The sequence below is a fragment of the Poecilia mexicana genome, unplaced genomic scaffold, assembly GCF_051168715.1.
Source record: "Poecilia mexicana isolate PSO_F unplaced genomic scaffold, ASM5116871v1 scaffold_9, whole genome shotgun sequence".
Lineage (NCBI taxonomy): Eukaryota > Metazoa > Chordata > Actinopteri > Cyprinodontiformes > Poeciliidae > Poecilia > Poecilia mexicana.
The window spans coordinates 31,106,135-31,127,093 of NW_028263378.1; the positions used below are offsets into that span (position 1 = coordinate 31,106,135).

The 20,959-nt window shown below is 36.3% G+C and overlaps 1 protein-coding gene across 1 annotated transcript; it reads left to right on the forward strand.

Annotated features, from left to right (window-relative positions):
* The first annotated feature begins 847 nt into the window (after nt 1-847).
* Nucleotides 848-19,693, forward strand: LOC106926342 (nuclear receptor subfamily 5 group A member 2). The gene is made up of 7 exons (XM_015001185.2): nt 848-1,232; nt 2,886-3,004; nt 3,377-3,518; nt 4,271-4,926; nt 14,738-14,857; nt 16,883-17,030; nt 18,656-19,693. Exons 1-7 carry the CDS (start codon nt 1,211-1,213, stop codon nt 18,907-18,909), a joined length of 1,461 nt encoding a protein of 486 aa, XP_014856671.2. The 5' UTR covers nt 848-1,210; the 3' UTR covers nt 18,910-19,693.
* The last annotated feature ends 1,266 nt before the right edge of the window (nt 19,694-20,959 follow it).

Genomic DNA, 20,959 nt, shown 5'->3' on the forward strand with positions numbered 1-20,959 from the left:
TTTTTAAGGCCTGCTAAAGCAAATAATAATAATAATAATAATAATAATAATAATAATAATAATAATAATAATAATAATAATAATAATAATAATAATAATAAACAATTAAAGGAACATTATCAAAATAAAATAAAGACTGTAGTACAAAGAAATCTTAATCTTCCAGAGATCACGCAGAAAATCAGTCTTTAAATTTAGCCCGCCCCCGCCCCCCCACTCCTCCTCCTCCACCTCCGCTTCTCATCAGCAACAACACTACGGTATCTGAAGAGCTGAGGACCGAACTGCTTTGTTCATGTTTCCATGCAGTGACCCTCAGCGGCCTGACGCTGCATCCTGCTTCAGCTAACAATAGGCACTTTAACTATCAGTCGCGCTTACCAAGCAAAATGTCCGGTCAGAGTCAATTATTATTAATCTGTTCCATGTACATGTAGTGATCTACAGTGCAGATAAATATAGAAACAAACATAAGGCCGCCATTGTTTTAATGAGTTAAGAAACACACACACACACACACACACACACACACACACACACACACACACACACACACACACACACACACACACACACACACACACACACACACACACTATAGGCCTGAATTGGCCTATAGTGTATCAATCAATAGTTTGTACAAAAAAATTATTATTATTATTAGTACTATTACTACTGCTACTACTACTACTACTACTACTACTATTATTATTATTATTATTATTATTATTATTATTATTATTATTATTCTACACTGTACCATCTAATTTGACTGCTAATTCCCTCAGTTAAAAGCCTGCCTGACAACAGCCTAACGTGTGCATGGAGAGAGTGACTCCTCCGTCTGCACCGCTCCGCTCCTCCTGTCCAGGCATTTTTCTCTGAGGAGGCAGCGAACATCCGTCACGTGACACCACGTTAGCCAATGGCAGCAAAGGAACTTAACTTTGGCCATAAGGGAAGGGCAGTAAAGAGCGATCAGAGCCAAGGAGTTTCACTCTGTGTTCGTTAATGATCATCGGCGCACATACAGACTACAGTTGGACACACCGGCTCCAAAAGCAGCAAAGGTTTAGACAGAGTCCACCTGGAGTTATCTTGGTCTTTTTCCCCCCTAAGCAGCCTATGCGAGGCTGCAGCAGCACACAGTACATTCAGTCTTTGGTTTAATTAGACAATCTTCTGTGACTGGCGGCTGTCTGTAGCTCAGATGCTGGGAGACAAGGCTCACGGTAAGACCATATCCTGCTCTGCATGTTCTACACCGGCTGCCATCAATTTGATGGAGTGTGTTCCTGTTCGGTTACTGTCCCAGTTAAGAACTCAATACATCAGCCAGACAGGCTAATATAGGAGCAACGACTCCTATTCTTTAATTAAAATTGCTCATATCGTTTTTTATATATATTATAGCATTTTTTTTTCCACACACAAAGTGGAAAATAATTCAAAAATGAAATTAACAAAGTATTGGAATTTTCAGAATTAAGGATCTGACTGGGTAGAATATAATTGTTAAAACAATTATGAAAAATTATTCTAAAATAAAAAAATAGCTAAACAATAAGATAGATAGATAGATAGATAGATAGATAGATAGATAGATAGATAGATAGATAGATAGATAGATAGATAGATAGATATTGTATTAACATGATGAATTATAATGACGGAAATGATCTTTTGTCCTATTCTAGAATAGCATCAAAAAAGTAAATTAATTATCAGAATGCACATGACAAACTTAGTAAGTAAAGTGAGTAAAGAAGGGATGTAGTAAAATGCATATTAATAGTTATGTTTGGATAGAAAGAATAGAATTAAATAATAAAAAATCACTTAAGAATATTGCATATAAAGCTCTGAGCATCACTTTATAATTAATACTACTACTACCAATAACAACGACAACAATAATAGTAATAATAATGATAGTAATAATAATGATAGTAATAATGAGAGGAAGTCTACTGGTTTATCTTAATAATTTCTCAAACCGTGCCACTGAAGCCGAGCAGCATCTCTTTTTGAAGCTCCTCTTGTCCGCCATGTAGAGCTCGTGCTCTCCGGTACCGACTGTTGGTCCACCTGCTTAGCTGCTCTTGTTTAGTCCCATTTCTGCTGCAATTTATTTCACTTAGCTGGCTTAGCTTGGCCTATTGTTGTTGTTGTTGTTTTTTTTTTTTTTACTTATTTTTATTTTTTTAATCTGTCATATTGTCTTTGGTGTGTACCGTTAACACACGGCTGTTCCCGCTGCGCTGGCCCGGATACCGAGCGGGAGACACAGCCTGGCTAAATCTGAGACGTATACAGGCGGAAACTTGTGGGGAAAAAAGATGTCTTGTTTGAGCCGCTATGTTAATTACGTGAAAAGAACGAATGTTTTCTAAAATGTAAAGTCTTAATTTAGCCCCAGTGATAAACTATATGTTTCTTGAAAATTTGTAGAACCGTCATAATAGCTAAAAATCTGTTTGACAACAAAGAACAATTTGCAGGCTATATTAAATAACTGCGTAGGATCTGCAGCCATAGGGTCGAAAAATCTCCATCGAAATGACCATGTTTACAGTCTGCTTGCATTATTTAAAATATTATTAGTAATAGAAAATAGATTAGTCTTCCTAAAAATTAAATAAATAGAAAAAAATGCTGTAATTGCGCAACATTTAAAAGCACAGTAGGTGTGCATGAAGTTCTAAAAAAAATATTACAACCGATTTAAATTATGAATTAAGTGTCTTGATTTATGGTATTTTTTTTTTAACTTGTGTTAAAAATTATAAGCCGAATATTGAAAGCCAACCCAGATCCTTGAATTAGGTGGAAAAAAAATATAGTAAAAAATAACGCTACAGTTTTGTGTGCTTGCGGTAATCCAGGCGTGACTTTGAAGGTGATGGAATACACATACGATGATGACCTGGAAGAGCTGTGTCCTGTGTGCGGAGACAAAGTGTCTGGATACCACTACGGTCTGCTCACCTGCGAAAGCTGCAAGGTAGGACAGCTCTACAGCCGCGGCCCGGTCCGCACTGAGCTGGGTCTAAATGGTCGTTCAGATTCACTGAAGACTAATATAATGAAACATGACCCCCTCGGTCTCCTTTACACTCTAAATACATTTTCTTTAAACTGCTACTTCGTCTTGTTTATTAATTAACCAATTTTGCTTTAAAGTAAACGAAAAAAAAAAACAAACAAAAAAACACACAACAAACCAAAACAAAAGAAAAAAAACAAAAAAAAACGGCTGGAACGCTTAATATGTGGAGCTATTTTTTTGACCGCAGCTGACATGCTGGTCGGGCCCAGTGCTTTATTTTTTTTCTGCCGTCTCGTCTTTTCATTCTCGTGTTCCGTCTGTGTTCAGGGCTTCTTCAAGCGGACGGTGCAGAACAACAAGAGGTACACATGTGCGGAAAACCAGGAGTGTAAGATAGACAAGACCCAGCGGAAGAGGTGTCCGTTCTGCCGCTTCCAAAAATGCCTCAACGTCGGGATGCGCCTTGAGGGTATGTTCATATTTACTGCCTTCAATAATAATAATAATAATAATAATAATAATAATAATAATAATAATAATAATAATAATAATAATAATAATAATAATAGAAAAATAAATAAATTAATAATAATAATAATGATAATAATAATAATACATTTAAAAAGAAAAGAAAATTATGTTCCTATTCTTACTATGTATTATTAGAGTAATACAATTACAACAATAACTCCGGTATAGTGCCATCGTCCAGTTTTGTGTTATTTTGAATTAATTTTAGCTATGTGGTCTTGTGACCTAAATTATTTCCTTCTTGTTGCCTGGTGGCTTTAGTTATATCCTTCACACACACACATACACACCCACACACACATTGGATGAGATTAATTCCCAGACAGCAGTCCAAAGGAAAGCACCTGCTTCCGTAGCAGAAAAAACAAAAAACAAAAAAAAAAAAAAACACACACACATTCTTTTACTTACTGATAAAACTCTGGAGACTCCCCAGGGAAGAAGGAGTAGAGCTGCTCACAGACTCTAAGGGGATTCTTCTTATCCCTAAAAGGGAAGTGAGGAAGACCATCATGTCTGTCGTTTACTCCATGAGAATAACTCTAGATGTAGCTGAAACAAGAGCTTTCAGTTAGCTTGTTCTTGTTGGCTCCAGCTGAGCTTTAAAAGCTCTTCTTTTACAAAAACTGTGTGTCAGAAAAATGGTTTTACCTGGAACTCCATTTTCACCTATTGTGTGTTGTGTGATAGCTGTGCGTGCAGATCGCATGCGTGGGGGGAGGAACAAGTTTGGCCCCATGTACAAGAGAGACAGGGCCTTGAAGCAGCAGAAAAAGGCTTTGATACGATCCAACGGGTTCAAGCTGGAGACCTCGGCCCCCCCACCAGCCTCCCCTCTGCAGACTGACTACAGCTTTACTGGCCCCTTACATGCTCTGCCCACCATCTCTAAAAGTCTTCTGCCATCCACCCCGAGCTCGATCACCTCTACAGACTACGAGGCCAACCTCTATGGACCTACATCACTGGGCATGGCCATGCAGTCCCATGTGCCCCTGACTCCCCAGTACCAGTACACGGCATTCCCCAACAGGGCAATTAAAGCTGAGTGCCCAGACTACACCAGCTCCCCTGAGTCCATCACAGGATACCCCTACCCAGAGGTCTACCCTTCAGCCTCTCCACAGCCACCCAGCCTGCCACCCCTGGTGCTGGAGCTGCTCCGCTGCGACCCAGACGAGTTGGTGGTGCAGAACAAGATTGTGGCTCACCTGCAGCAGGAGCAGAGCGGCAGGGGCCGGATTGACAAGCCCAGCACCTTCAGCCTGATGTGCCGCATGGCGGATCAGACCCTCTTCTCCATCGTGGAATGGGCTCGGAGTTGCATCTTCTTCAAGGAGTTGAGGGTGAGTCTTCAGCATTTCACAAGCATACTTGCACTCAATTAAAACAGAGAAGACTGTATAAGGTTGATCTTTACAAATACACAAAGATGTCACAATACAGATTTGACTGGTTTTCAAAAAAGTCTTTGGTCCAGTTTGACATTTTCATTCTTTTTCTGTTGACTTCTTCAAGTTTGTGTTTGTTGGCAAGAAGTGGTGGTGGTTATCGCAGTGGTACTGTGTCTTACATTGGAAAATACTTTATAATTTAGTGTGCTATTATGCAGTTTGATTATTTTTGTGTTTTGTACATTTTATTTAATTTAGGATTTTCAAATCCATAGTTTTTCCCTAATGGACCATTCACTATAAATTACATCCAACACAACTTTTGAAAAAGCCTCCCGACAACAGCTAATATGAACAAACATTTGGCAATGCATAATTAAAAAGGACACATCAATACTTATTTCTACTCAGGAGACGACACGTCAAATTTTTGTAAAATTTCAATTAACTTTTTCAATATTACAATTTAATTCCATTAAAACTCTGAGAACATCATGGTCACATTAGATTGGCTTTTCTAAAAAGAAATAAAATTGAGTGAGAGTTGGTAGTGATGTGAAGGGTTTTGTGGTGAGGAAGATGTGCTCTAACTTTATAAAATTACATTTTGATAATTGGTAAAAAAAAAAAAAAAAGAAATTACAAAATTAGTGAACACAAAAAAACATAATTAGTATTTAGTGCCAATCATAGGGATGCAGAAAAATAACAACACTGTCCACTATAACCCTGATCACTGAAACTTTTGCTCCAAGTTCAGACTAGTCAGCATTACGTTTGCCATTTCAGTCCTTAAAGGCAAATTGCACCAACTATGAGGAGCAAATAGCTTGTGTTGTAGGAGAATGTTGGAATATTTCCATCCTTGTGAGGATGGTGAGCGAAGTAGCTCTCATACATCCCTTAAAGCAGCTGAATTTCTTTTCCAGATCTGTCGTTCTACATTTATGACTGTCTAATTGAAATATGCCACCTATCAGTTTACCTTGCGTGAGTCATGATGTGGTCTTTCCAGTGTAGACAACCAGCAGTTATTGCTCTGGTCAGATGTCCTCAGCTAAATAAATGGTCGAACTATGGGTAGGCCTTGATGCGACTTGGTGAAGCTCTGTGCTATCTCAGCAACAAGTGGTCTCATTTCAGGGACATTCAGAGCATATTTGCTGTATGATTTGATTGAATCTATATGCTCTTCTGAATATACAGTAAATTAGATTTTTGTTTCAGTTGTAAAGTGCATTGTTGATGAGATTGTTGTGAATTGAAACTATATAAATTAACAAAATTTAAAGGAATGTTCTGCTTTTCTGCTACTTCAAAGTTATGTTGCGTTTTCCTTTCAATGCAGGGTACTTGCTTGAAACAAATTATTGTGTACTCCTAGATGCATTGAACTAAATGTTGAAGAGCTGGTTGATTATATTTTAGAAACAGAAAAGTAATGTTTAGGTCAAAGAGGAATATTTAGGAAGAAAAATGATTACTTTATGAAACTCCCTCCATGATTGTGGATTGTCTTCATTAATTTGAGTTTTATTTCTTAGATAGTAATCAAAAGAGGAAAACCTAAGGCTGTTTTCTTCCTTACACCCCATCCACTAAACCTGCTGTACCAAATGTTTCTGTGGTTAAGGGGGGGAGGTGGCTTCCCAGCTCATCAAAAATTCAGTATTTTCAAGGGGCACACCAAGAAATGAAGGGATAGAAGTAGGGCCTGCAGAGACATTGAATGTAAATATTTTGTTGTATTCAATGTCATAATAATCACTCTTTATTTTTTTATTTATTTTTTGGTATGAGTCACAATAATCATTAATGAACACAAGAAATGCAAAGATTACATATTACTTGATTTAAAGTAATTTGCAACCACAATAGCCATTATAATGTAATGTTATAATAATGCATACTAATGTGCTTTATTTACCATAAATGTATTTTTGGTAAGTAAGACCATTATTATCATTATTATTATTATTATTATTATTATTATTATTATTATTATTATTATTATGATTATGATTATGATTATTATTATTATTATTATTATGATTATTATTATTATGATTATTATTATTATTATTATTATTATGATTATTATTATTATTATTATTATTATTATTATTATTATATTTTGCACTTCATCTAAAAAATAAGAGTATTCAATTCAGAAGAAGCTGCTTTAGCATTGATCTGATCAGGTCTTTTTATGCCTCTTAATGACGTTTGTCCTGCATCTGTCAACTCTTCTGTATTATTACAGACAAATTGCTGCAATTATGCAGCTGTGAGTGTAGCAACGCCGTTCTTTTTATCCATATTTACTACTGACACTGTTAGCAAAGAAATGCACTATAAAACATTTACTGAAATTCTAAATATCACTATCTGGCAGGGGAAGCCCTTCACAAGCATTAGTGCCAAAATTAGAGATCTCGGTCAGGAGTGAATTTTGTGCTGTCCTTGGACAAATAAACACAAAAGTCACAAATTCCTGCTAAATCTGAATTAGCTGATTGTCTAAATTAATAGTTCATCTTTAATGTTGATGGCTGTGTGAAGAGTGTGTAAGCAAGATATTATCTTACACAACAGCCACCACTAATCAATTTAATAGATTTGATTATATATCTGACAGATTAGGCAAAACCACCAGAGCAGGGACAAGAAAGGATAATTATCCTCATTTAGAAGAGACACAAATCTAACATAGGGCTGCAGTTAACCATTATTTTAGTAATCAAAATCGACGATTAGTCAATAAATTAGATTAAAAAAAAACAAATTGGCACATTCTGTGAATATTTCATTTAACCACTTAAACTCATTTTTATAAAATAGAACTTTATAGGACAATGAAAAATAACAACAACAACAACTGTTTCATTTTTTTTTAAATTAGGAAAATAAACTTTCTAGTGCATGAAATGCAATAACAATATTCCTGTAGTGAACTCTTGATCATTTGTGGCAAAGAATGCAGCTATTAAAATCCTTCTAGCATCAACATTTAAAAAGCTGAACCCATTTTGCTCGACTTAGCATCAATAGTGTAGAGCTGATCTGGTGATTTTTAATTTTTTTTTATTAATAATTGGATTGGAAAAGGTGCTTAATTTAATGTGCAGAATTTGAACAATTGTCTGCTAATACTATACTACTACTTAATGAGTTCAGATAAAATGTATCAACAGATAAAGAAGGATTTTTTTATAGTAAATGCAATATATATATATATATATATGTATATATATATATATATATATATATATATATATATATATATATATATATATATATATATATATATATATATATATATATATATATATATATATATACATATATATATATATATATATATATATATATACATATATATATATATATATAAATAAAATACAGCTTTGGCTTATTATCTGCTCTGAGAGTGTTGTCCTTTCAGTAAAGGGCATGTTTTTGAATCTGTATATATTCCATTACTAACTTAGCTGACAGTTAGTTTCTGTTCATTGTTAAAAATCAAAATGAGTCTCAGATTTAGACTGAAGGGCAGTCCCTTCAGACCAAGTAAATGCAGACATTTCAAAAACATTTTAAGATTGATCTTCTGATTAAACCCGACTCTGGTGAGGAGGTAAGTTAAACTTCAAATAAATAAATGAATAAATAAATAAATAAAGTTCAGTTTAAATTGTTAGAGTGTAAAGCGAAGGAGAAGTCTTTTCAGTCAAGTTCAACATGGACAGAGAAGTCAACACAAAGACTGGCTATCATGATCTGAGGGTCTTTGTGTTTTGGTTATCAAGTGTTTGGATTGTCTTTGGGTTGCAGTTGTAATTGTTATTGGTCATCTTCTATTAGCGCCTTAGTTTACTCCCTCATCTGGCTTCTCTCCATTCTCCTGATTATTCTCACCAGGTTCCCATATTGTTGTTTCACCTTACAAGCAGTTCATAGTCACTCTGCTTGACTGTGTCTTTACCAGACTATTGTTGTTGTCACCAGAAATAATCATTGACCTTCCAACTGTCATCTTTCCATAGCTGGGCCTTCAACAACACAACTGCTGTGTTTCCATCACAAATGTACTCACAGCTTTGTCAATATTCTGCTAATGTCGAAAAAACACAATTTAGCATTTGTAGTGTTTTCATTAAATAAGAAACACCATTAAAATGACCTGTGAATAAGTTTGTTAACATGATAAGCCATTAATAACATGCCGTGCCATCATCCTCCAGCCACTTCCTGTCATCTTTGTCTTTTCTTCACTTAGCAACGTCTGGTTGTTGATCACGACTCGTGTAATGCCAACAAAGTGTTTTGCAGTTTTGAAAAATACACTAATTTTGATACAAGTGAAAAGCCACCTTATCCTAGTGCGAAAACCTTTTAGAGGAATGCTTGAGGCTTTTCTAAACTGCCATGTTTCCATTAAGCAAATTTATCTTTTTAATTTCAATTTGTGCAATTTTACAGCCAATGGAAACACAGCTGCTGTGTGTGTCCATAACAGCTGGAGTGTGCCTGCACCAATACACACACACACACACACACACACCCCCACACACACACACACACACACACACACTCACACATGCACACATACCCAAACACACACACAGCAGTTGCCCAGGTCCTGTCTTGGAGAGAAAATGTGTACATGTTCACTTGAATTAATGATGCAAAATGATGCATTCATGTTCAACATGTAGGAACACCATTGCTCACGCTGCAGACTGTATTACAAACCTTGAAAGATTTAATCTGTCTGCAGAATCAAAATCACTATGATACCATTCAGTTATTATAATTCTTAAAGTGTGTTTTTTTTTATTTTGAAATGTTGCTTTTTTTGTTTACCTTGGAGTCAGATACTGGAGTCATTTGTCAGAACCCCTGTTTGATTCAGGACACGTGGATCACTTGCAGCCCTGTCTACTCTTATGTGGAGATTACAAAGCTTCTCTTTAAAAAACAAGCATCTTACAAATCAAACGAACAAAAAAAATTAACAAATGCATTGAAATACTGTCACAGTGTGTATTGGTAAAATACCTGAAACAACAAACAGAAAAACAGGTAATGGTATGGGGATATAGATATGCACACAGTAAATGTCAGCTGCCCAAAGGTACATACAGGTCTCCACGTGATACATCATGTTTTGGTCAGCATCTACAGATCTGGGGTATTTTCCACATATGGACGATAAAAGTATTCTGTGAGCAGTCTGTCAGCAAACTGCAGCGCTGCATGTACACCAAGCATTCAACACAGGATCATCTCACACACACACACACACACACACGCACACACCCACACGCACACGCACACACACACACACACACACACACACAAGGCTGAGAGAAGGTTAGAATGAAGTAGTCATTTTTTTAAAACTTGAAGCTATTTGATTATTTAGCTTTGCTTGTTTTCTTCATCTAATATTAGCGAGATCACATGATTATTACTCTTAAATTTTAGTTTATTTATTGCTTGTGTGTTTTTTTTAAATAATAGATGTTGAAAGGAAATGTGCGCTAGATGTTTAAATGTGTCCTTTTTTCTGAACATGTAAGCAAACAGGATTTGAACTCTTGAGGGAAAAGCAGTGTGCAAAATTATTTAATTTCGCTTCTTTTTTTTAATCTCTGTTCCACTCTTTCGGAATAACCACATCTAGTTTCTATAGCAACTATACCATACAAATCAGCTAGGTCTCTTATTGATGCTGACAGCGACATATGTAAAACCGTCATTATTCAGTTTCTCAACAGTTTTCACCTGATAATAAATACATACATAAAATAATGAATTATTCAATCCAGATGTCCAGAATGGAGTAAAACATTGATGGAAGTGTGATTTTCTCAGTACTCTCACAGGGATTATAGTGTTTAGTTGCAACTTTTGTGTGTTCCTTGTCTCAGAAACAAAGTTCACATTGTGTTGGGGCTGATAGTTGTTGCACCTTCTGATAGTTGTTGCACAAGGTATCTTTGTTGTGAATGTGTTGAAGGGATGTCTTCCTGCATGCTAAAATTCAGGGAAAGAAACACCGTGGCTAATCAGAAACCAGTATAATGTTTTATCAAATGTACTCTCCTGTGTATTTACTGTACTGTAATTTCACATCTCCTGTCCCACGCTACTGAAGCATGATGCAGAGTTTTGACATAATGCTTTGTAAGTATGAGTCTCTTTAATCTAAGGCCTAAGTTGTCTGCTGTTGCCTGATTTGTGCTCCATTGTTGTGTTTGCAGTGTATCTGCAGTGATTATCTCTGGAAGACAGATTCTGGTGCTACTAAATCAGTCACAGTCGTCTTTATCTGGTTTATGATAAAATACTATTATAATAATTATACTAATGATACCTTCATGCCCTCAGCGTGACTTTGACACAAGAGATTAGATCCTGTGTATGTTCTGCCATGGACAACAAAGGATATTACTAAGAGCAGGAGAATCTATAATTGTACACAGGTGACAAATTAAAAAGTTAAGGTTAAATTGATAGACTTAGTTGTTTAATGATCTGAGGTTAGATGGAATTGGAACCTTCCAATAAAATACTATTCCTCACTGCAGATATATTAAGCACTTAGGACCCATAATTTATTTTTTCTTTTTTCTTATTGCAGTGATAGCCACACTTTCCTTGTTTGCTTATTATCTTTAAATTTAGAAATGTTTTGTAGATTAAAAAAATGAGTAAAAGTTTTGCTCACTCGGAACCTTCTTTTAAACCCCAGTAAGGCGTGTCTGTTGAGAGCCAGGCTGCTTTTATGCACAGTTGATGGTCAAAACTGTGAGAATAAAGCTGTGTCTATTTTACCAAGAAGAGCCTGTTGAAATGACTTTTTTCCCTGGGCTGGATAATTACATTCCATGCAGATGATAACGGGGGAATGTGAGCTCTCACTGCAGCTTTACTTCGTGCTTGCCTACATTGTTAAATAGTTTGCAAAATGGAAACTACTTTTTGCTGCAGTTCCTCAGTGGTGCTGTTTGTCTGTCCTTACTGACTGGCCTTAGGATCACCTGCTCCACCAGAATGATGTCTGAGGAGATAAGGTTGGTTGTTTATTACACAGGTTACCGGACTTAGCTTTATGTACTTACCCTTTAATGACACACTGCATTTTTACTATAACACATAGATTTTGTTTGCATAACTCAATATATGATGAAACATCGCAACTCTCTTGCAGCATTGCACTCACCAGTACAGCAATATCAACAGAAACAAGATGAGAGATACAAGAGAATGGGTACCTGGGCCCATCACTATAGCAACATTTTACTGGATGATAAATTATCCCAGAAGTTATTGTGGTAAAAAATAATATTGTTATTTTGAAACTCTCTGCAAGTAACATAATGGTAATGGCATAATAATGCAAGACTACATTCTCAAAGATAAATAAACTTTAAATTATAATGATCATTTAACATTGGAACTGGAAGACATTTTAAATATCCAGAATAAATAAACAAAATAACAGGATGAACAAATAAAATTAATTATAAAGTCTCTGCAAACAAAAATATCCTTCAAAAAAAGCCTAGTTGAAACCAAAGCATCAGACTGCAGATATTTATCATCCAGTTTTTGGTAGAAAGAGAAAAACAATAAATCACTCAAAGGGATTTAGCTCATTTAATATATATATATATATATATATATATATATATATATATATATATATATATATATATATATATATATATATATATATATTATCTATACTGTGTATCTATTGTGTATATTTGTGCAAAATATGAGTGTTTTTTATAGATATAACATGATTCTTTAAATTTATTTATATTTTATAATTGAACCCTCCCAAACTCCAAACAGATAAAACCTATGAAACAAGAGCAATAACGTTGAGCCTTGTAGTCTGAACCGCAGTTGAGCATTTTAACAGTTGAAGGCTGAAAGCTGTGTATCGCTGAGTTGAATCTGCTTTTGATTATACAGTACTGTTGGCATCACTTCAAAAAAGTGGATGGGAGTGTGTGAGTAGTCTTTGGTGATATTTGGAGTGCTGTTCTTGCTGCAGCCCTGAAACACCTCCTGGGCAGAGGGTAGAAACACCTCAGTGACCCCTTCAGCTCCACTCACTGTCTCTGCAGGGCTAGCTTTTTAGCCATGATGTGGCTGGCTGCAGCATATCAACACAACCTCCTCCACTTCTCTACAAAATTATGTGAGCATGCTGTTCATTTCAGCTCTTTTAGAAAATGCAGTCTGCTGCAGAATCCCAGTTAAGACAAAATGCATTTTAAAGTCTTAAAGGAACATCTTGTTCTAAAAGTAAGAATGAAAACGTATGATCATTCTGACAAACGTTAGTATTTGTCATATTTATTTTTGCAGGCAGAAATTAGTTTGAAGGGTATTATGTAATATCAGCTTCTTTTAGCTTTACATTATATTATAATGTTATTCCCTCAGCAAAAACTCACCTGGAGTGTTGCTTTGATTCTTTCTTTTAATCTCCTGTGGCAACCATTTGGAGGTGCCTTAACGCTTGTTGTCACCGTGCGCTGCCTTTTCCACACAGATCCTCCTTGCAGCTGCAGCTTCCAAGGTTCCACCTCACAGAGTACCCCTCCCCCACGACGCCAACAATTAGCTCCTCCAGCCTAGCCAGCAGCAATTAGCAAATGCCTGGAGGAACCATGCATTTGCTGAACTCATCATAGGAACGTCTTCTCAAATCAATGCTCCTAAGAAGAGCTAGAAACAGCAAAATGGAGGAGTTTTTTTTTTTTTTTTTTACTGTGGACTTGGTGATGGCAGTGTCAGAAAGAGCAGGAGCTTCTTAAAGAGACATAAATCAGACATATTTTCCTGAGAAAGTGTTTTATAAAATATTGTGTGTCTAAATAGTAAATCATGCCACTTGATCGGTAGGCTATTTGATATGTATTTGAATCCAGTTTAACATGGATCAAACATGGAGATTCAGAAAAACAACATTTCCTGTGGGGAACAAAATGAAACCCTTCTGAACCCTGCTTCTTGTATGTTTGAGGGTTTTTTTTTCCAAGTATGTCTTTGGCTGCTGCCTCCAACTCCTTTTGGAGAGGAAGCACAGGAGGTCACCAAGACCTCTTGCTTCCTTAACCCCTTCCTTTTATCACCGCACATGCAGACCCCCACCACTTCACCGGCCTAGATGAGTGCAGCACAGAAGATTGGACCGTCTTCACTGCCACTGATATATAGTTTCATTCAGATGAACAGTAATTCTGTCAGCTTGTGTCAGATAAATGTGTGTCTGGGCCTATTAGCAGCTGCGACTGCAGAATTACTGTCTGCCGTGTCCTTCACTTTACTGTCAATACTGCGGTGGGGTAAGGTTAATCTACGAACACACACTCATCCCCCCCAAACAGAACAGAACAGATGTGACTGTTCAAGGTGGGACTGTTAGGGTTAGCAGGTTGAAGAGGTCAAAGATGTGCTCGTAAATACACAACATGGGACAACACACACAAGTACCACCTCTATTTCACTGCTTTATGATCGCCTGCCTCTGTGGAAGTTTTCCCAGATTTTTACAGCCGCATGTTGAAGTGTTTTCTGTAATGACAGAAAATAAAGGAAAATAACTTCACCATAAAGTTAGGATTCTTTATGGGATTTTATAGAATAGGATTTAAAAGAGAGACATACTGAGTTGCTTAAAATGAAGCCACAGTCTCTTATGATGTTTGCCCCCCCTCTCCTCTATTTTCTGAAGGTGGGAGATCAAATGAAGCTGCTTCACAACTGCTGGTCAGAACTCCTGGTCCTGGATCACATTTTCAGACAAGTTCAACATGGAAAGGAAGACAGTATCCTGCTGGTGACTGGCCAGGAGGTAACACTCCCTCGCTCAACTTCCCACCAGCACATAAACCGTCTGCCTCACTTACTAAGGTTTAACAGCACTTCAGTGACAACTGCACTGCAGCAGCAGCAGCAGCAGCAGCAGCAGCAGCAGCATTATACTACATGCTTGATTTAACTAAAAGAAAAGTTTCTAAGCATTTTTATGTTGTTTTTGTTGTTGTTTGCTTGTTTATTGAATTTTTGTTATTTATTCTTTTATTCAGAACAAAAAGAGGTAGATCAATACCTCTTCTTATTAGTCTGTAGTGTTTGTTCTGTATACACTAATTGATGAATTACAAAAGCAAAACAAACAAAAAAACTAAGTAAGTAAAATAAAAAGACAGAATCAAAGCAATTAAATAGATAGGTGCAGCAATTATAAAATTTTGCAGATTCTAATAATACTGTGGAATATTAGTGTTCCAAATGGAGATTGGGACACAAAATCTCTGTTTGTAGTTTTAAAAAGTAGTTTAAAAAGTTTCTAATAATTTAGGATTTAACTTGTAATGATGCCAAGAAAAATTAAGTTTTAGGTATTACATGGACAGAAATGATACAGTTTTGCTCTAGTTATACAGAGAATCAACTCACTTTACCATTATGAATCATTCACTGAAAAAGGAACACAGTTCACACCAGAACTAGAAGTAAGGAAGTTCTAACCAGTGACATGGTGGGACGTTAAAGGGATACTCACCCTGTACAGCTTCTTCTTCCATCAGTTGTTAAACAAAAGGACTGTAATTAGAACTGTCTGAGAATTCAGTCTGAAGCTGCTTTCAGATTTGTCAGCCAGATCAGCCACAATGTAAAGTCTTCAGAACAATATCTACAAACAGCAATGAGCATAAAAGTTCATCTAAAATTGTATGATGTATATCATTTACTTCTGACCTACGGCCTGTTTTACAGATTCTCTCCTGTTGTTTTTAGCCTGATTCTCACATTTTGCCCATTTTCCTACTGACTGTAATTGACTTTGTATCAATTCATCCATAAATTAAGCTGTTAATTATATTGCTAGAAACATACTTTTCTAATAAGCAATGTGATGGCCAAGAATGTTGTTTCTGTGCACACTATATATTCATCAGATTCCATTTGATGGTCCATTGAGATCAACTGTCATAGTTGTATGACACACAGCAGATACTGAGCCAATTTAACTATAATTACTGTTCTCGAGTAGGAATTACCAAAATATTAGAATCATATTTTCATTGTATGCTTTCTTGATCAGTGAAAATTATACAAAAATAACTTGAGTATGTTTCATGAGTATATTTAAAAATATTTCTGTTAAAAAAAAAAAAAAAATCTAAAATTCTCAGTACTGTTGAAATGGTTTACATGCAACATATCCTGTACAAAACATAAAAACTACACAAATTTCGGTTATGGAAAAACAATTATTGATTTACTATAAAAACACAAAAGGTTCCAGCATGAACTTCTAAAGTTTTTCTAAATAGCAGTTTAGATAAAGCCATATAAATATCATAATCAATGAATTGCATGATACATTAAAATTTGCATAATAATTTCCATTCTGACACTGAATATTTTTTGAAGGGCAGTTTTCTTTACAGAGACTTCATAATCCATTTCATCCATTATTTTGGTTCTAAGTAAATTTTATTTCCGTTTTGTTTATAGTTTTTCATTGTTATGTTTTATTTTGGATATTTAAAATATCTTCTATGTACAGAGCTTGATATTCTTTACTGGATTACAGTTTATTAGACTTTATGAGAGTAAAATCTAATATATTGATATGCCATTATGAATATATTACATGAAAATGGTCTCAAAACAACAATATTATTGTTTATCGCAATAATTACTGGGACATTTTATCGTACAGCCAAATTTGTTGCGTTGACAAGCCTACTTCAGATTTCGCTTGTAAGGGCTTTTCTATAGATGAGTCCCAACAAAAGCTCAGGTGCACAAAAACATGAAAATGAGCTAATAACAAAAAAAAATTCCTTTCTCCATATTCTTGCAGATTGAAATGTCCTCAATTTTGTCACAAGGAGAGACAACTCTTTCCAGTCTGGTCCAGAGAGGTCAGGAGCTTGCGGCGAGGCTGCGGGTGCTGCAGGTGGACCGCAGGGAGATGGCCTGTCTCAAGTTCCTCCTTCTGTTCAATCCCAGTAAGTCACCCTCTAGATCACCTTTCTTCACTGGAATAAGCATAGGTCATGTTCAGCAAGAGATACATCATAATATTAGTTATGTGTGTCCTGATTATTGAAATCAGGACATTCATATTTATTGAGGATTTTCTTGTTCTGCATATGACTATAAAAGGCCTGTGTAGAGATGATGAATTCAAGAAAAATGCCTGATGCAAATCCGTCGAGTTCTTGGGTCGACATTGCCGTACAGATGCAGCATTTGAATAGCAACACTGACATCCTAATGAAAAAATGTCACAAATGCAGATAATCTGTGCTTCCTATTAATCTAAGTGTTTTCCAACATGGCCTCTCTCCCCACAATAAATTCACTTAATTAAATTTCTAAGCTTGACAAAAGCAAATATTAACAAAAGCAACCTTATCCATTGTCCACTAATGGCATTCAAAAGAAGAGTAATGGATGGGTCTATCATTTGATAGTAAGACTGACATTCATGTAGTGGCTTGTGCAGATGGAGAGAGCATAGATGTGGCTCGCCAGATTCCCAGAAGTGTTTCCTGTTCAGTGCTGGCAAAACAGGGAACAAAGAGCTTTTGAACAGGGAGAGCACTCGTTATACACAGAAAATATTTGCTGTCTTTGCCAGCAGCTTCTTTGCTCACGCTCTTGCTCTCCCTCATCCTCAGAGTCAGATTTGTTGGGGGTAATTTAATTGCCCTTAAGCAGTTTGAAAAGATGATTCAGAGCATGGATTCAAAACATTTAATTACTGTGTGAATGGATTCTCTGAGATGGGCTCAGCTGATGCTGAATGCTATTCAGCTGCAGGGCAAGGCTATTGTCTCACACACACACACACACGCACGCACACGCACACGCACACACACACACACACTGAGAAATTATATGCTTTTATGACATAAAATGCTTAACTGATTAAAGCTTAAACTGTTACTAGGATACCTGCATGGTCTGCATGCTGGCCCAAACTGTAACAATGTCACAGTTTAAACAGAATATTTATTTGAATTGGATTTGGTGAAGGTGGGTTTATCTTACTGGACTTTAAGTCAGACAAATACACACAAATTATATCGACCACAATGTTATCCCGCAGGGACACAGACATTTGGTGCACACAGATTTATATCTGTCTTCCTGCTTAATGTAAATACAGTAATTCTTACTTTTCTTACTGATAGTCCAATAAAAGTGATGTCTTAATCTCTGCCCATAGATTCTTGTAACTATTCTAATTGCCAATGTTTCTATTTATATAAAATTAACTGTCAAATCAATTTTAGATTAATTTGATTAATATAATACTTTGGTTGTCAATGTAAACATGTCAATGCAGGCAATTAATCTGAAAATTTTAACACATTAATATTACATGTAGCAAATGAATCTGTTGGAGTGCAGCAAAAAGAGAGGCGTGTCCGAAGCACTATTCCTGTAGTAAGCAAAATTGGGTGTATATTTATATTTCAACTCTCAAATTTAGGCATAGTGATTAATCAGAGTGCTCCAGTATGATTAATCAAATTCAATTTCTGAATTGATTGACAGCACTATATGATACTATTCATCTCTCAGAACTTCCACTGAGTTCCATTTGTCCTCTGTGTCTCTACAGACGTAAAGCTGCTGGAGAACCAGGCCTTTGTTGAGGGTGTGCAGGAGCAGGTGAACGGGGCTCTGCTGGAGTACATCCTGTCCACCTATCCTCAGTTTCAGGAGAAGTTCAGCCAGCTGGTGGTCCAGCTGCCTGACCTGCGCTCCCTCAGCACACAGGCTGAGGACTACCTGTGCTTCAAGCACCTGAACGGAGAGGTGACCTGCAACAACCTGCTCATCGAGATGCTGCACGCTAAGAGAGCGTGTGTGTGAACAATGCACACACACACCAACGTTCTACCACTAAGTGTTACATTTCTGTGTGAGACAGCGTGTGTGTATGCATGTGTGCCTGTGTGTGAGGATGTGTGTGGGAATGAAAAATAAAAGGTGAAAAGGTTTCACACTGGGTCATCTTTGTTAGGGCTTTTCCTAATGTTGAAAACAAAAAGATGTTTCAGATGTTTGGAATTTAAAGGTTTTGAATGTTTCCATCTTCATATCCTGCACAGCTACTTTAACATGACCTTAAAACTGGATTTTCTACTCTTATTACAAACATCTGAAATTGGGCTTATGAGGGAAGTTAGAATAAACATGAATAACACGTTAAACAACTTATTGTACATTCCACAGCTGAGCTGATGTCTTTTTGTGGCTTTGCAGTTACCTGTAAGTTCCCACTTCCTGATGCCTCTGAGGTTCAGCTGGGAACTCTTCTGCTAACTGGCTGGAGGTCTGCCTTGTTTTCCAGGCCCTTTTCACAACACATTTTGTTTCCTTCCTTCAGAAATCGCAGTTGCCTGCAACAATGTCTCCTATAAAGAAGCTTGTTCTGGGTGCGACACGGAACATAGATTATTTTATTTAAGTAAAAACAGACTTTATAATTATTGTTGTAAAAGATATAAAGCATCAAGGACTACAGAGAGGTGCTGATCATTGTGACAATCAAAAATCTAAATGTCACACACCTCACTCCTGTGAGCAGTTTTAAGCTTTATAGAATCTTGTCCCTTTTTAAGGCCTGGAAGCTGTAAATTAAATATTTGCCAAAGTAGAAAAAAAAAAACAAAAAAAACAACTGAAGATGGACTGTGTGATGCTTGTGTCCAATTTTTGAACATACTTTAAAATAAGATGACACACTGGTCTTGTCAGACCAGGAAGGAATGCACTTAATATCTTCAACTCTACATGCAGCCTAAATGTAAAAGCATCATCATGTTCTGTAGAGTTGAGTTTTCATCTATTTATTTAAAACATTATATATCCAAAACTTTTCTTATTGTAAAACATTCCTATGAACTGAACATCAAAACGCAGACAAAAGTGAAAAAGTGAGAAACAGAACGAGGAAAAAACTGGACACTAATTAAAATAAAAGTAATTTGAAGGAAATTAAGAAAACAGTAATGTTTGGTCAGATATAAAAACCAAACATTTTTTGGTTTTTATATCAAAAAATGATATAACTTGAGAGCACTATGTGCTCTCAAGTTGCACATAGTCAAGTTGACTATGTGCAACTTGACTTGACTATGTGCAACTTGACTTGCACATAGTCAAGTTCTTGACTATGTGCAAGTCAAGAACTTGCACATAGTTCTTGACTATGTGCAAGTCAAGAACATAAAGAAGAGGGCAAAGTTATGAGCAAATATGAGGAGACAGAAGATAAAAAAGGCAGCAGTTTTAAAGGTGCGAACAGTAAAGACAGGTTGTGTAAACTTGCATCCTTCAGTTTTCCCTGAAAGCACAGATGGGTCAGGGGGAGGGGGGTTTTGGCCACATATTGACTCCTTCTTATTTACACAGTTTATTAATTGAGTCCTGAAAGCAATTGAACCTCAGAAATGATGATGTTTCATACACACTCAGTTTTCAACACACCAAAGCAAAGATGGACTCTTCTGTGTGAACATCGACTAAATCTGGCTTTCTGTTTGCTTTACAGCAACGAAACAAATTAAAAAGACTAAACAGCCATGCCTCAGGGTGACCTCTGACCTTACCCACATTTACTGCTCTCCTAAGCGTCTTTACTTCTTATTCTGAAATAAAGAAAAAAGAATGACTTCACAGAAGAAGTACAGCATCTGTTACATTACAAACTTTAGAAATGTTAAAACTTTAATGAGATTTTACACACAGACACTGAAATGTTCTGTTATTTTTACAGAGTGTCTGTACATCTGTGAACAGCACATTTGTAGTTTCATAGATCATCAAGTAGATTTAGATCTGGGCTTTGACTGGGTCCAGATCTAAATCTGGGCCCAGCCACATGACAGCCACATGGCAGTCCTGTAATCTTCACCAT